General features: G+C 39.9%; 1 protein-coding gene across 2 annotated transcripts in view; it reads right to left on the bottom strand.

The window, feature by feature from the left end:
- The window catches only part of ADAMTS12 (ADAM metallopeptidase with thrombospondin type 1 motif 12), a 200,668-nt gene that overhangs the window by 95,402 nt on the left and 87,914 nt on the right, over positions 1-17,352 (bottom strand). For both annotated transcript variants that reach the window (XR_006102164.1, XM_042451931.1), the window contains exon 3: positions 13,596-13,767. Coding sequence is in view for 1 of the 2 variants with exons in the window: in XM_042451931.1 (XP_042307865.1) it covers positions 13,596-13,767 (172 nt within the window). In the remaining variant the exon portion in view is untranslated. The remainder of the gene's footprint in view (positions 1-13,595; positions 13,768-17,352) is intronic.

Genomic DNA, 17,352 nt, shown 5'->3' with positions numbered 1-17,352 from the left:
TTATCTTTGGTGTCTGAGGATGGTATTATCCTTGTCATTAGAGAGGACCAAGATTCAAAAGTCTGCTCAATTTTAAACATAAAATACAAGCAAATGACTGTGATCCAAAACACTGTGGACGTGTTTGATTTCATTGGTAACAATCCCATGTCTGCAAATTAGTGCTCTCTCCCACCCTAAAATCACATGCCTCAATCCTCTCCTCTCCAACTGCTATTTTCCTATAATTAAATATATAGTAGTTTACTGTGTCAGTCTGCAGATACAAAGTCAAAAAAATTCTACAGCCGTCACAAAAGCTCTGAACATGCTGTCCTCAGTCTTTATCTAGCTTTTCCCATGCCATTAAAAAAAAACATGCTGGGTTATTCCAGGGGGGGGGGGGGGGATACTGCAGAATTAAACCTATCTTTAACAATTGACAATTTACTTGCTTTTTAGATATCTAACTTGTTCCTGGAGCTTCTATCATTCTACCCTAATTTGAGTTGAGTCGCCCCTATCTGAAATGTCTGGGACATGGAGTGTTTTGAATTTTGTGTGTGTGTCTCTATATATAAAATTTGTAATATTTGCATATCCATAATGAGATATCTTGGAGATGGGACCCAAGTCTAAACATGAAATTCATTTATGTTTCACATATACCTTACACACATAGCCTGAAGGTAATTTTATACACATTGGTTCAAATAATTTTCTGCCTGTAACTAAGTTTGTTCACATCAAACCATCAGAAATCAAAGGTGTCACCATCTCAGCCACCCATGTGGACAATGTTGGGTTTTGGAGTATTTTGGATTTCAGAATTTTGGATAAGGGAGACTCAACATGTACTGCAAAAAAATGCCTCCATGGGAGAAAACTGAGTTGGGAGGAGATACAGAACTTATTTTTTTTTTAAGTAGTATGGTTACCTTTCCCATTAATTTCTGTACAACAACCAAATACATTGACTTATAATTGCCAAGCACAGATATATGTGATTTTAACCTTCCAGCAAAACAATGAAAATTTAACAATTGTGCACATGCTAATGAAGCCATAAATTAGAAAAGAATTATTGTGGTACTGGCATTTGTCATTTCATGTGCTGAAATTACACCTACATTTGTAATTTGCCAGCTCTAAGGAAGCTGACAGCTGGCAAATCAAGTGGCTCTGATTATCCAGTTGAATTATTCAGCTCCCTTAGGCTTCCAGTTAAGTCTCTTATTGGATAGCATTGAGTACAATAGTCCTTGACTTCTAGGGGACGGGGGATGGCCATTGTGTGATATGTCTTGAGAAACAAAATATCTTGGGCTGGCCTTATTTATATTCATCACAAGAGCCCTATGCACTGGCATATCCACAATAATAATAATAATAATAATAATAATAATACTGAATTATAATGTACATCAGTATTATTATTCCTCATCTTTAAAATGAAGGTGGGGATTATGAGGCTAAAAGAATTAATGGGAAAGAAATCCACTGGTTTTGCATTTCTTTATGAAAATATTCATTTCACACCTCCCAAGGCAGACGATGGTAAGAAGCACATCTTGCCTATGGTATTTGTATGTTTCTAGGTCTCGTGATACATTTCACCCAAGAAAAAGAAAATATGCACAAAACCATGGGTTCAGCAAGTAGTGTCCATATGTGAAAAATAAACAGAACCATGTTTTAGTCAAAAGGAAAAAACTGTCCAAAGACATATATTAAGAAAAATGCTCACAAAAATGTCTACCTCAGCAAACATCTATATCAAAATATACATAGATTTCCATATCCTCCAACATTTCACAGATGAAAACTGGGACATATGTGGCCAACTAACATAGGTTTGGTCATGATGTGTGTGTGTTTAATGAAAAAAACCCACAAGCTAGGTGAGGGTGCAACACTTTGCTTTTGCCTAAACCTACTGGGAAGCACAAGATTTCGCCTCCTCCTCTCCTCTCTCTCTTGCTGAGTTTATTGAGGGCAAACTACTTTTGCACTTTGAACTGAGGGCAAAGGAGAAAGTAGGAGCAGAAAGAAACTGGGACATTTTAATAGCAACTGAGAAAGTGGCACATTAGAGAATTAACTGGGAATGTCCATGCCAAATTGGGTCAATTGGAGTATGTGTGATCTGAACTTGATCCAAATCTGTGGATAAATCTAATGGCTATTTCTTAATACAGATGGCCCAGTAAATAAATGACATTTACTTAACATTCAGCAATTTTAAGTAATCATGTTTATCAATGATCACCAATTGATTCAATGGGATTGTTCTAGTTGGAACTGGATTGCCTTGGAATGCTATGAAGCCCCCGAAGTGCAAACTAATAAGCATTTGGAAGTTTGGGATTTAACTTCTTGAATTTTAAGAATATTTCCTGGCTGACTTGAATTTTCAGTCACATTGCCTGAATTTTATATTTCTAACTTCCATTGCTAAGAACATTATGTCAAGTAACAGCAGGGTTGGATCTCTTTTGACTGCATGGCCATCAATATGCTAAATGAGAAGATAACTAGCCTTTAGCCCTGCCACAGCATGAACCTTCATTTTATCATAGTAATGAATGAGGTGCCTTGCAAACTGCTGTAAGAATATCTCAGGTTAGTCGGTGAGATATTTAATGCCACAAATTAATACACACACACACTGTATGTCATTGCTTGAATTTGCTTCTTGCCCTGCTGTGATTTTTATTCCTGCTATAAAATATCTGACAAGAAAGTTGGTGCCAATATATCAAAGCCAAAGGAAAAGGGCAAGTTGGAGGACAGAAAGTCCAAGCTGGAAGCTGTGGAATGGGATGCAGAGAGAAGCTTTTTTGATATAAGAGATGAGCTGACAGCAGAAGCTTATGCTGTGATGTTTAACTTGCTGGAAATCAAAGCAGTGAATAAGCAGTAGCTTTTAGATGAGCACCATGCAGGGAAACAAAATCTGTACGAAGACATAACATGAACATCTATAGCATCTTATATCCTTAAAACCTCTAGAAATGAGAATGGATAACCCATGAGGATGGTAGGGTTTAGGCCTGTGGAATGCCACCTTAGTAGGGTTGCCAGATGAAGAATGTCCCAGGCTCTGAGGTTTCCAAGCTAAAGCCTGAAATCTAGGGATGGCCCCTAGTGCTTTCATTAGGAATTATGTATTAAGTTCCAAACATAGTTGCTCACAGCTTGTAATTCAAACACACAGAGAGAGAAAAAGAGAGAAAAATCCATTTTTATTTTTTCTCCCTCCTGGCTGTCTTTTCTGTTGATCCAATTGGCTTTGTCCTAGTGTGAGAAGCACACAGCATAATATCATAGTATTGTCTGGTACTATTTTTTTCACTTACTATTATTTTTCACTTACTACAAAGAGAGTCTATAAGTGATGTGGCTGCCTTGAATTGGGCTGGCAAATGTGCCTATGCACCATATGCATCTTCCAAGTCCATTTTTGCTCCAATGTACCACACAAAATCTTTTTGGGAGGTAATTCTCTGCCTCTAAGCATCTCAAAGTCATGCAAAACATCTCAAACATTTTGCTTCTCTCATCCTTCTATGATCCTCTGAAAGGTTGAAAATGCTCCCAAATTGACTGAAAAGTGTCCAGAATCCAAACTGTAAATGATGCCAGAAGAATGCATTAAACTGATCCACTGGAGATGTATGGGGGCATAAATTAGCCACTTCTATTACCACTGTTTCTCATTCTGGCCTTAAATGCATGCATTATGCAACAAGAGAAACTGCCATAAACAAAAATGTTCCTTTGGCATTTTTCTGACTTTCAGATGTCCAGGCTGGAATGATCATAAAAGATAATATTCATAAGGAAGAATAATTAAGGCCATCTCATTGTCATTTCAGTCCTTTCTACAGCAAAAGCCTCCCCTGTATACAGAGCTCGTAATGCGTGCATCTGCAATATGCTTATTGTAATGGTTTCTATAAAGAGGACAAGGCTTTTCATACAGCTAATCAAACACAGTCATCTAGCTCAGAAATGGCAATGATGAAAATGGATTCCAAATGCCGACAGCTCTAATTTCCATCACCTTTTTAATTTCAGGGAACATATTGCCTTTCCCCTCACAATATGAAGCTGGTGGCAAAGTTGAAGTAAGGTGGAGGATATTGCAAATTCTACAATAATTATTTTCCCAGTCCACTGGAATCAGGAATCTTTTGAAAGAATAATTAAACAAGCCCAACAGTCATTCTTTTCTTCTGCTTAAAGTAGCAACAAGGGGGAGTATATAAAGGGTGGAGTTGCTACCTCCTGATAGATGTTCATTCGTGGAAAAGATTAAACTTGTCTTGTAGACCCTGAAGCAGATCAAGAAGTCATGAATGCTTCAATTCTGCTGCTCCCTAGAGATTACTATCAAGATCTATGAGAAAATGGACTTCTGAATGTTTCATTCAGAAGAAGTACTGGAAGTGGAGAAATGTGAAACTGTGCTTCCATAAGTGACTATGTACCTCCAGGTGGTAGCAGAGGTAGAGAAAGGTAGGGATAGATCTAGGATTCCCTTTGTCTTGTCTGTTCTGTTGCATTCTCATCTGTAGACTAAGGGTGCATCTACACTGCAGAAATATGCAGTTTGATGCCACTTTAACTGCCATGGCTCCCTCCTACAGAACCCTGGGATTTGTAGTTTTGTGAGATACCTACACTTTCAGCAGAGAAGGCTAAATACCCTTGTAAATCTACAAATTCCAGGATTACATAAAATGGAACTACAGTACTTAGAGTGGTGTCAAACTGCATTATAGTGTAGATGCACCCTAATACTCTCAGGCTTGACTTCACTTCCTATAGACTGACACCTCTATTTTGGTCAAAGACTGTAAATAAACTATACAACAACAACAACAACAACAATAATAATAATAATATTCCCACCTCTCTCTTCTGGAATCTAGGCGAGTAACAACAGTCCAATAAAACAGATATACAGACAATAATAAAATTTCCCTAATCCCTATTAACCCTCCCTCCTTCTGCTAAAATTGCACATAAACAGCAGGATACAATACAATATCCCCAGTACAGTGTACTTAGTTACAAATTTTGTAACTAAGGATCAATACAGGTTGAATTATTCCAAGAGACCATCAGGAGAGGTGGTGAAAGAGTGAATGGATCTATACTATACTATAGACTGACACCTTTCATGGAGAATTTCATTTCCTTCCACACACTCATTCCCCTCTCTCTTAGTCCACTGGTAGCAGACCCCATCTCTCACAGATATACAGTTCACTCTGACAAAAATCTTTCATTCACGATTTTGTTGATGATGAGCTCCTATAAAGACAAACAGAGGGATGTTGCTGCCATACTGCAGAATTAATGCTCTTTGACATCACTTTAACAGTCATGGTTCCATCCTGTGGAATCCTGGGATTTGTAGTATGTTGTGGCACCAGAGCTCCTCTGACAGAGGCCCTTATCAGACGATGGGCTTTGCAGCTCAAATCCGAAGTCACTCCTGGTCCAACCATGTGAATTGATGTTAAAATGTGATGTATTATCACACATGATTGCTTTCTATGGGGAGCAGTTCCGAGGCAGATCCACAGTCAATCCAAGGTGACTCCTGATTTTTGTGAATTCAGTAACAAGCGAATTCACAAAATTTGTTTCCAAGCTCATTTCAATTTCGATTTGAATTGGTCTGCTGTGGAAGATCACCCTGATCTCGCCCCTTGGCCTCCTGCATCCTGATCCTTCATCATCATCATCCTCCTTTACAGGTTATGGGGAGACTGAAGCCAACAGAGGCCACAGGGAGACTGGCATAAAAACTCCTGGGAGAGGGAGGGAAGGAGGGAGAGGCCACCAAAGGTGTCCAAATGGAGGCAAAAGGGGAACTGGCACTGAACGCTTGGGAGAAGGAGAGAGAGAGAGAGGCAAACAAAGGAGCCAAATGGAGGCAAAAGGTGGGTAGCTGGCACCTAAATTCTGGGAGAGAGGGAGAGAGAAGCAACCAGTGGGCCAGATAGCTAGGGAACCAAAACAAGAAGAACAAGGGGAAGGGGCCCTCCACCCTCAGGAAGCCCAACCCCTAAAAGAAGTGGAGAAAGAAGAGAAGAAACGCAAGCCCTCCAGCCAGGAAAACCAAAATATGGCCTTGTCCAGGATCTGATCTGCTTCCAGTGGCCCCCTGCATCCTTCTGCTTCCTCCTCCTGCTTCATCCGATCTCACACCCCCCCCCCAGCCCCTGCATCCTGGTAGTAAGGAAGGGGCAAGCGGAGGTAGCAGGGAAGGATGACAGCATCCAGAACCCCACTGAGCATGCACAAGGGTGCCAATTCGAATAGTTGAATCTGTCTGTTATGGTAATTTATTTTGCCCTCGCTCCACTTTGCCTCAGAAATGACTAGAATTTCGTTCTTCACGTGAGTAAATTAATCACATGAATTGCCTGGATTCAAATTGACTCTGCTACGCATCAGAGTTCCAATTTTCAAGTGTGATAAGGGCCAGAGAAGGCTAACTATCTCATAAAACTACAAAAGCCAGAATTCCATTGCATTGAGCCATGGCAGTTAAAGCAGTGTCAAACTGCATTAATTCTGCAGTGTAGGTGCAGCCTGAATGTGAACAGGATAAGTATCAGGATAACAGACTCCAGCATGATGCTTCACCACTTTGAGTGCATAAAATGTCTCTGTTTCAAGTATATAAGCCTCGCCATACTGGTACAAAATCTGCATGCCCTTTTTTAGAGTCTTTGTTTAGTCTTACAAGCTTTTGAAGTATAAGTGATAAATGTATCTCTAAATAATGTGTTTCAACTATCAGAAGCTTAGGGAAGAAATATAGCTATACCTGTACTGATATCCTAAGTACTATGGGACTTGACCCCATTCTGGCTAAGCGAAAGAATTTCAACCTTGCTGGGAACTGGACTGGAATAAAGATGTACACACATGTGAAGAGGTGATAGCAAGGGAGAGGGATGAGAGCCCTAAGGAGGACCAGGTGGGAGAGGAAGGAGGGGGTCAGGAAGAGGCTGAAGGGGAGGAGCCAGGAGGAGAGGCGGAAACAACCTCAGGGAGGATAAAAGAGGCAGGGCGAGGGCGAGCGGAGAGGTTAGGACGCGGAAGACTGGGACGTGAAGAGGCGGCCGGGAGAGGGAGAGGACAGGTGCAGCGCAGCCCTGGGCGCAGGGCTGTTCCTATCTCTTTGAGTAGCCGAGAGCTCCGGCAAAGAAGGGGACCACATGAGGAGGTGGTGCTGCGTGACCCACGTGAGGAAGGGGATTACCCTTATACTGATTTAGAGGGCCGAGAAAGACCCAGAATCCCAGACTTAGAAGATAAGTGGTGGGATCCGAAAGGAGACAAGTGGGAAGTGGGCCCATTACCCCCCGGCGAGAGAAAAAGCGGAGACCGAACCACTGGAGAAGCATCATAGGGGTTCGACTCAGTAGCTGAGAACAGTAATATCCTAACAGGTGAAGGAACCTCTCTTTATGTTGGACTTTGGTTGGTTGATGAGACCCTAAAAAGACCTGAGACGGGTTTGTTATTAAAGTTTGTTTGGCGGAACTGTAAAACGACTCTGTGCCTCTTTGGCCCACGTGTGTTTGTTTGAGCTCTTTTTCACCCACAATGCAGTCTGGGACCCCGGCCCCGCCCACAACACAGTAATTGCTTTTCTTTCCAGCTGAGACTCTACAGACCAGAGTTATTAATCTTAAACATATCACTTGGCAATAGAAGTAGTTTTATTTAATAAAAATAAAAGGAATCCTGTGTAACTTGTGAGTGAAAGATGAACTTTCATTTCCAGGGGCAATTTGAAAGAAACAGCTGGGGCTGGCAGATTCTGTATGTGACTAAATTCAGCAAGAATCTGACACAAAGGAACAGGAAAGTTTTAAGTTGGGGATTTCCTCCTCCCTTTTAAAAAAAAATGTCATGTGTGCATTGGATTTGGCCTCTCATTATCCTCAGAATATCTAGGTTCAGAACTTCTAGATAGCAGAAATGTAGAGAAATTATTTTTCAAAAAGAATTTCATGAATTTGAGCCAGGATTTGAAGTGTGCCCTTGCAGACCTTTTCTGGGGCCAGGATGCTCAAGGGGCAAAAGGACTGCTCCACAGATGGGAGAATGCATAGCTTTACTGCATCACACATTTAAATCCATTCCAAACATGGTTTAAAGGGTGAGGGGATGTCATGTAAGGCTGGCCCAATATATTTTACTGCCTGAGGCAGATGAACAAGTGACATGGACATGCATACATCACAAGACAGGTTTCGGACTGGTCAAGTTATTTTAGCACCTTGGACAAATTATCCCCAAATCATCTCTCCTTGGAAGTAAAATAAAATATATTCCATGTCAGAGCTCCAAATTCAACTGCCTGAAGTGGTTGGGTTGCTGTCCTAATGGTAGTTCCAGCTAAGAGTATGAGCCACAAAGTGATGGGTAAGTATATACAATGATATGGAGGCAGATGTGCATGGAAGACAGCCAACATGGTATAGTGGATTGAATGCTAGACTAGGACCCCAAGAGATCAGAGTTCAAATCTTCACTCATCCATGAAAACCTACTAGGTGATTTTGGGCAAGTCATACTCTCAGTCTTAGATGAAGTCAATGGGAAACCTAGGACTAAATCTTGCTAAGAAAACACTATGATAGTATCTCCATAGATTAGCATCGACCTGAAGGCGTGTAACAACAACAAATAAAAGTTCTAGCAAGACAAGAAAATTCACAATTAAGATAAATTTCCCTTTGTGATTTGACCTTTGGAGTCTTAGTAAGTTAGTTGTTGTTGGGAGTCATGTGGCCCTCCAGATGTTATTTCTTATTTATTAAAATATTTTGATCGTGAGCTCTATCGTAGAACATAATCAAAACTCAATAAACAGTTAAAAACGATTCTAGATTTAAAAAATTAAATTAGGTTGTCTGGATTAAAATTCTAGATTAAAATTAAATAAACCACCAGACTGAATCAATAGAAAAGGCTAAAACAGTGGATCTAGCCCTTTCATGGATTTAACATACCTAGCCCTGTCTCTCATTTGGATGTCAATAGGTTAATCAAGGTTAATAATAACATAGGATGCATCTAAACTATAGAAAAAATGCAGTTTAATACCAGTTTAACTGTCATTGCTCCATCTTACAGAATTTTGGGATCTGTAGTTTTGTGAGGCATCCACATGCTTTGGTAGTGAATGCTAAAGACCTTACAAAACTAACAAACCCAGCTCCATCATAGGATGGAGCTACAACACTTAAAGTATTGTCAAACTGCATTATTTCTACCGATAGCCATGCAAGTCTGGAATAGCAGCATGCAAAGGGATCTTGTAGCACCTTTGAGACTAACTGTGTATAAAAAGTTCATAGAATCATAGAATCATAGAGTTGGAAGAGACCACTAGGGCCATCCAGTCCAACCCCCTGCCATGCAGGAAATCTCAATCAAAGCATCCCCGACAGATGGCCATCCAGCCTCAGTTTAAGGACCTCCAGGGAAGGAGACTCCACTACACTCCGAGGGAGTTTGTTCCACTGTCGAACAGCCCTTACTGTCAGGAAGTTCTTCCTAATGTTGAGGTGGAATCTCTTTTCCTGGAGCTTGCATCCATTGCTCTGGATCCTAGTCCCTGGAGCAGCAGAAAACAAGCTTGCTCCCTCCTCAATATGACATCCTTTCAAATATTTAAACAGGGCTATTACATCACCTCTTAACTTTCTTTTCTCCAGGCTAAACATCCCCAGCTCCCTAAGTCATTCCTCATAGGACATGGTTTCCAGACCCTTCACCATTTTAGTCTCCCTCCATTGGACACGCTCCAGTTTCTCAATGTCCTTTTTAAATTGTGGTGCTCAGAACTGGATACAATATTCCAGGTGGGGCCTGACCAGAGCAGAATAGACTGGGACTATTACATCTCTTGATCTAGACACTATACTTTTAATGATGCAGCCTAAAATTGCATTGGCCTTTTTAGCTGCCACATCGCACTGTTGACTCATGTTCAACTTGTGGTCTACTTGGACTCCCAGATCCCTTTCATATGTAGTCTCATTCAGCCAGGTGTCCTCCATCCTAAATCTGTCTATTTCATTTTTCCACCCTAAGTGCAGTACTTTACATTTCTCCGTGTTGAATTTAATTTTGTTAGTTTTGGCCCAGCTTTCTAGTCTATTCAGGTCATTTTGAATTTTGATCCTGTCCTCTGGGGTATTTGCTTCACCTCCTAATTTTGTGTCATCTGCAAATTTGATAAGTATGCCCCCAATTCTGTCATCCAAGTCATTGATAAAGATATTGAATAGCACTGGGCCCAGGACAGAGCCCTGTGGGACCCCACTGGTCACTTCTCATACAAAAAGTTGTATCACAAGTTTTTGTAGACTTGGTCTGTTTCCTCAGATGAATGGAATGAAATGATGCCCAGAGGAGACTTTTATAACTAGACTGTATTAATGCAAAACATGTGGGTATGGTGATGAGGGGACAAGTTCAGCTGTAATGATTGTTGATGGTCATTGTGAGACAAAGGTAGGAGGGAATATGTTACCTATGGCCAAGGTGGGTGTCATAGAAAGATTTACTTAGAATTAATAATAACAATTTTTGGTCCCTGAATTCATTTAGGTGTCCTGTTCTCCATAACAAATTATCCATGACATTGAATAAATCTGAGGTTGATCAACTTATTAATAAAAATTTTATTATCTGTACTGTTGAGGAAAACATTTGTAAAACTGCTTTGGGTCTCATATTGGATAAAAGTTAGAACATAAATTAAATATTAATAAGTATTAATATTAATACTAATAAATATTAATGCCCCAGTAATTTGATACATTTTGCAGACTTCCAGCTCTGTTTCAGAAATCATCCTTGGCAATCAGTACTAACTTTAAAATGGATATACAGTCCTCCCTTCCCTTATGCAGGGGATCTATTCCGAACCCCCCGACCACCACCACCACGTAAGGGGAAAATTGTGTATGCTCGTGTAAGATGAATGAGTGAGTTCTGACTTAAACCCAGAGCTGAAGAACCGAAGAACCAAGGGATTGTGCTTTAAACATAGTTAAAAGAACAAACAAGATGGTTCCGCGCAAAGCACTGATGTGACGAAGGTATTTGGCAACCGAGGCGAGGAAAGTCTGAAAACTTGGAAGCTGAAGCGGGGTGCCGTCCAGGTGTGACGAACCATGACCGGGAAGAACCTTATCTCCTGAGTCGCCATGATGAGGAACTGACAGGACAATGGAGAACTTTGAACAGAACGAATTGCTTTGAACACGGACTGAACTGAACAACCTGTCACTTCTCCCAGAAGAGGAAGTTGAGTAATGGGCTGCAATATTGCAAGATTCCAGCAGCCAAGAGTGAGAGAGAAGGAAAAGTATAAAGATCCTGGACTTTTATCTCCATTTTGTTGGCATCTACCGCGGCAACGGTGTCATCCCCAGCCTTCGAGAACAACTGATCAATGTTCGGCAGAAGGGAAGTGTGTGTGAGTATTGTATGAATGTGTGAGTGAAAGAGCTCTTGATAATCAATGTTTGTGTTACTTGTGTGATTCAATAAATGTTACATGCATGGTGTTTAAAACCAAATTTGGTGTCCCGATGTCTTTCTCAGCCTTGCTGTGAATAGGTCCACGGAGGGAGAGGTTCTCATTACACGCTCTCAGGATAAACAGGTTGCCCTTACAATCTTGGGCATAACACTCGCACCCCATTGAAAATAATGGGGTGCATGCACATGGCATGCATGGCACTGATAAAATTCTTCCACAGTTTCAGTGTTTTCTGAAAGCTGTGTAAGTAAAGCCTGTGTATGGCTCGGGCTCACTGTAGTTATAAAGCCCCCAAAGCACTGAGTGCACAGAATGCACGCATACAAACACCCAATTTAAAATCCAGAGTTGTGATGCCCACCCACATCCAGACCATTGCAAAGGGCAATACCGCTCTTCTGTAAACTTAACAGGGTTTGGGGTTTTTTTAAGCGGGGAACATTTTAAACATTCATTTTGATTGGAGGCTGGGTGGAGAGCAGATTTGGATCACATGAATCATCCCACATACCATAGGAAAATGCTTCTGATTATTACTTCTTTTATAATAGCTTTTGCAAAGTACTCATTTGCACATAAAAGGCTGAAAGGAGCTTTGTGAATTTCCCTTACTCAGTAATAGAGTGGTGACATCTGAATAAATGACATTAGTAGGAAAGTGTAATAGGCCAATTGCAAAGAGAGTATTCAGTGTGCTGAACAATGCAAATCATCAAGAGACATGAAAGTCCTAGGTGAGGAGAGGGTATCAACCACTTCACAAATCTTTCCCACCACTTCTTATTCATTCACATTTCCTATTCTTCCTCTCTCCCTGGCTTTAGGATTGCTACTGAATTTTCTGCTTTGTCAAATTCAAACATTCTAGCCAAAGATGAATTTGAGGGCTGACACAGGTAGCTTGCAGGGTGGGATTAAAAAGGACCTACTGCTATACAGTGCTGCAGATAGTTGAAAGCATACCACACAATGGGTTGGCTACACAACTATTTTCTAGGGAAGTGACCTGCTTGCTCCTACTATTCTTTTCCATTGTCTCACAGTGGTGGCTGCTGGATCTTATCAATGGGGCTGTAAATCCATTCCATGTTTTAACTAGCTTTAACAGGGCTCCTTAAGGTACCCCCTTAAGGGGTGTCACTAGGAGGAGAGGCACTAGTTTTTTAAATTAAATTTATTTTTTTTAAAATTCTTTTAAAATGTTCTTTAAAGACATCTTACCAAATTTTCAATTTAACCACATGAAACTACATACATGTAAATTCACTGAGGATGTTCATGCTATATTGTAATTTGAAGGTATAAGTTTAATATTGCTGGTTGTTTATGTCACAACCATTGCCGTTACATTCAGTGATATATGGGAATTAGGATTTATTGGTAACATTAGTACAAAAAACATTACTAAGGGTTCCGTATGGTGTGGAATGAAAGGAAGTCAAGAGGGGGGTGACACTAATCCTAGTGATACTAATGGCTATTAGGAAATAGAGTTCAGCACCTTGAAAAGTTGCTTTATTGCCTGGCATGGATTCCTGGTCCCAATGGCATGGGAGCCACTAGCCATCACTGTTGTCTAGCATAGGTGGCCTGGTCAACACAGAGCCAGCCCTATGGCAGGTACTTCAGAGAAGGTGAGTAGCAGCTGCAATAGTATGGACAGAGCTTTGTGTGGAGGACAGAATATGCCTTATGTCTTCTAAACTGCATTATGCTCTGTAAACTGCCCTGCAAGCTGCCTCAGGTATACCAGAAGAATGTCTGTATGGCCAGTTTTGAAATACCTGTTTGCTTCTGAACATGCATCAGGTACTGGTCAAACCAGTGGAGGTCCCTCACCTCAAAATTTTAGGTTGAGTCACCGCCCCTTGCTTGGACCACAAATGAGTCAGATTTTTTTTCCCCAATGAGGACATATCTGATGTAATATGAAACAGCCTTGGGAGAAAGTTTTTTCTGGACAACGCTTTTGGACTGGACTGTTGGACAAAACCATTTCTCAGAGCATTTGAAAGTGTACCATTCACTCCACAAGCTTGTTCCTTCTCCACCCAGGTATCCCGTCGTTTCCGCAAAGCCTTTTGAAAGAAGTATGTCCTGTAGATGATATGTGGATGAGCCCTTTCTTCTGACTGATAGTTCTTTATTGGTTCAATGAAATAGTCTCCATCAGGCAAATGGAAATATCCAGTCTGAGAATCAAGAGTGAGAGAAATAAAACCAAGAGAAACATTAGAAATATATCTATATTTCTATGGCTATTTCTACAGAACTATACTGACTTTTGGACACCTTATAAGAATGCTTCTAGCAGAAATCCCCTCTCCTCAACTTTGCTGCCATGTTCATCAGATGCAAGGGTAGCTGAGCATTATGAAAATATGGGAGATGAAGACGTTGAGTTAACATGGTAGAGCAAACTTACTGGTGATAATATCCATAAGGCTACCAGGCAGGGCTGTGTTGCCTTGGCCTGGAATGCTTTTTAATTACAGCACCTGAATTCAAATTGGAGAAAGGGATATCCTTCACCTTTTCATAGAATTAAGATGCCTATTTTCTATTTAACTTGCCTTGAAAAACTTGCATGAAAGTGGAATAGGAACAAAATTCAGATAAGAAATCCACTTGCTTTTTGACCTATGAAGCAATTCCAATTGAAAACTTATAATATTGTCAAATATAAAAATGAACTCAATAGTAGCCCAAATACCTCACAGACCTTATATCATGTAAGACAGTACAGCTGCTAGATACTAGCTAGTTTTATTTTGATTAAAAAGCCTTTTTAGTATGCATTTCACGAAGATTTTTCTATTATGTGCATGACTCTGTGGACTAGAAAGCTAAGCTGAAAACACTACCGACACCACTAACAAAGTTCTTCCAGTCTTATCCACAGATTCCAGTCCAGATTGGTGCACAATCACCTTCTGTTATGCAGTTGTATTTCAGTCTTATATTGGACAGCTATATATAAAAGCAGTTAATAATTACTTTTATATTAGCCTGCTTGCACATTGTATTGACTTTTCTTTCCCCCTTCCATAAAGATATCAATCTGCAAAAGGGCAATTAAATTCTCATTAAGAACCTAGCAATAATAAAAGTAATAAAATGCATGACAGAGTTTTGAAAATGCCAGCCAGTATTGTTGACCCAGTTGTAAGTTTTACAGCTGGAGTTTCCTTTCAAAAAGAAGACATAAGGTATCTTAGGTAAATGAGCACAGTTCTTCCAGCATGCACAAATTTTCATCATGGCAAAATCAGACTGATATACGGCCAGCTGTAGAAACAAAACAAGCATCCAGCAAATCACACCTCTTTATGATTCAGTAAAACAGCATGAATATGTTGCATACAGCCAGAAGCAAGCTTTCCACAGATGATATGGCTCTGAAAATAGCCATTCCTTGTTTTTCCCCCCTCTCTCATTCCCACTTGTTGCCTGCCCCACTGCAGGGAACAGGGGCGATTTCATTTTGGTTGCTTTTTGATAAGAATTTATTGGCTGAAACTCTATAGGTTAGTCCCAACCATAATAGTCCCATTGAATCAATTGCTAAATTGTAAGAAAATCTAATTGATTAAATGGCCAGGACTCACAATAGATTTAGGCCTATCTAAATGCAATCATATTTGGGATGAGGAAAAAGTAGGTTTAAAAAAACAACCAACAGTGTATGAGAAACTGAAAATGGTAGGTCGATAAAGAGACAATCCAAAATGTAACAAGAGATATTGCCAGAAGATGAGACTCCCAGGTCAGATGGCACTCAGTGAACTACAAGGGCACAGCAGTTATGACTACCTCCTTTCTTCACCATCCAGCTTTCACACCCTCACATAGTGGTAGGGCATACGATGGTATGGACAACTCTAACTTTAGTGTTCATTTGTATACCTTTGCACTTTGGGATCTTGTCTAGTTCTTTCATAGCTGCCCTTCTCAGTCCCAGTCTTCTTCTGATTTCTCAACTGCAATCTGCATTCTGATTAGTGACTGATCCAAGGTACAGGAAATCTTTAACTGTTTCAGTTTCCTAATCTTCTACACTGAATTTATGTAAATAATCCATGGTCATTTATTTTTGTTTTTTAATGTTCAGCATTAATCTTGCCTTAGCACTTTCATCTTTGATTTTCCTTAGAAATTGTTCCAAGTTTTGTTATTTTCTACTAGTAGTTTGGTGTTATCTGCATCTTAGATTGTTAATATTCCTTCCACCGATCTTCATTCTGCCTTCTTCCAAATCTAAACCTGTTCTGCAAATGATATTTTCTGCTCACAAGGTGAATAAATAAAGTGACAGAATACAGCCCTGTCTGACTCCTTTGCCAACTGAGAACTATTATGTTTCTCCATATTCTGTTCTAACAATAGCCTCTTGTCTTGAGTACAGGTTGCATAAGGCCAATCAAATCTAGTGGCACACCCAATTCTTTAACAGCAATCCATAGATTTTTGTGATCTATGCAGTCAAAGGTTGCAAGGCATAATCTGATTTTCTTCTGAAATCCCCCACTGCACTCCATTATCTAACATATATTTTCAGTGTGATTCTTAGTGCCTCTTCCTTTCCTGAAACCAGATTGCATCTCTGGAATTGATCACTCCATGTATGCTAGGAGTGTTTGCTTTGAGTATGATTTCGCTTTAATGGGAAATTAATGCAATGGTCCTGTAGTTACTGCAATCCTTTGTCTCCTTTTTTTGGGGGGGATAAGAATGTATATTGATCGTTTCCACTCTGTAGGCCATTTTATTACAAACATTCCAATAAAATAATTTCCATAAAGTGTTGAATATAACTGAATGTAATATTTGAACCACTAAGATCTACTAACATTATTTACACCACTGGGAAAATCTCTGGAAAATTTTCCAGTTTACTTTCCCCATGAAACTCAAATCACTGACCAATAACCATTAGAGGGAATAAGCACCTCTTATGTCCACTCACAGTCAACTCCTTATGAGTGCAGTCCCACATTCTGGTGTCATCTCACCATGTATGAGTTGGGAAGCACGTACTTGTTTGAGAAAATAAATAGCTCTATCCTGAGTAAAACAGGAGCACACACAAAACACACGCATGGACACAGAATGTACAGCTACTTATTAATTTACTTATGCAGAGACATCATTTTTCCCTTCCTAAGCTCACCAAGGTGGTCTGTACAATTTGTGCAGACATGTTCCTACTGCACTGCAGTGTCCACTGATGCCACATACAGTTCTCTTAATGTATTCATTAACTACTGTACCATCCTGTAGCATAGCTGAAACATGATAGTTTGCACTTAATTGATGTAAATTTTAATTCTCTCTCTACTCAAGCATTACCTCGATACTTTCAGGCAGAATGTATTGTGAACAGTCTCTTTACTATGTAAAAACCTTCACACTGTACCATGGAAAGTTATGACTATTTTATACATTTTGTCTTCTAGTTAAAAATCAGGAGCCTGAGAACATCATAAACTTAAACAACAACAAAAGACAAACATATTTTATTAATGCAAGAAGCTTGGAAAAATTCAAACTAGGAAAAGAAAAGAAGGACAAGAAACATTTCTTTGTCTATAGTTTGTACTTAGTGGATGTAAATTTTATCCTTAGAATACTCCATTAGCACCTATCATAATATTGTATCATAATAATCCAAAAATCATTTCGCAAGGTATCAGCCTGCAGTTATTAAAACACTAAAAATACTCTCTCTGTGTGTGTGTGTGTGTGTGTGTGTGTGTGTGTGTGTGTGTGTGTGTGTG

Source organism: Sceloporus undulatus, chromosome 2 (assembly GCF_019175285.1).
Source record: "Sceloporus undulatus isolate JIND9_A2432 ecotype Alabama chromosome 2, SceUnd_v1.1, whole genome shotgun sequence".
Lineage (NCBI taxonomy): Eukaryota > Metazoa > Chordata > Lepidosauria > Squamata > Phrynosomatidae > Sceloporus > Sceloporus undulatus.
This window is presented reverse-complemented; position numbering and strand designations above follow the sequence as displayed.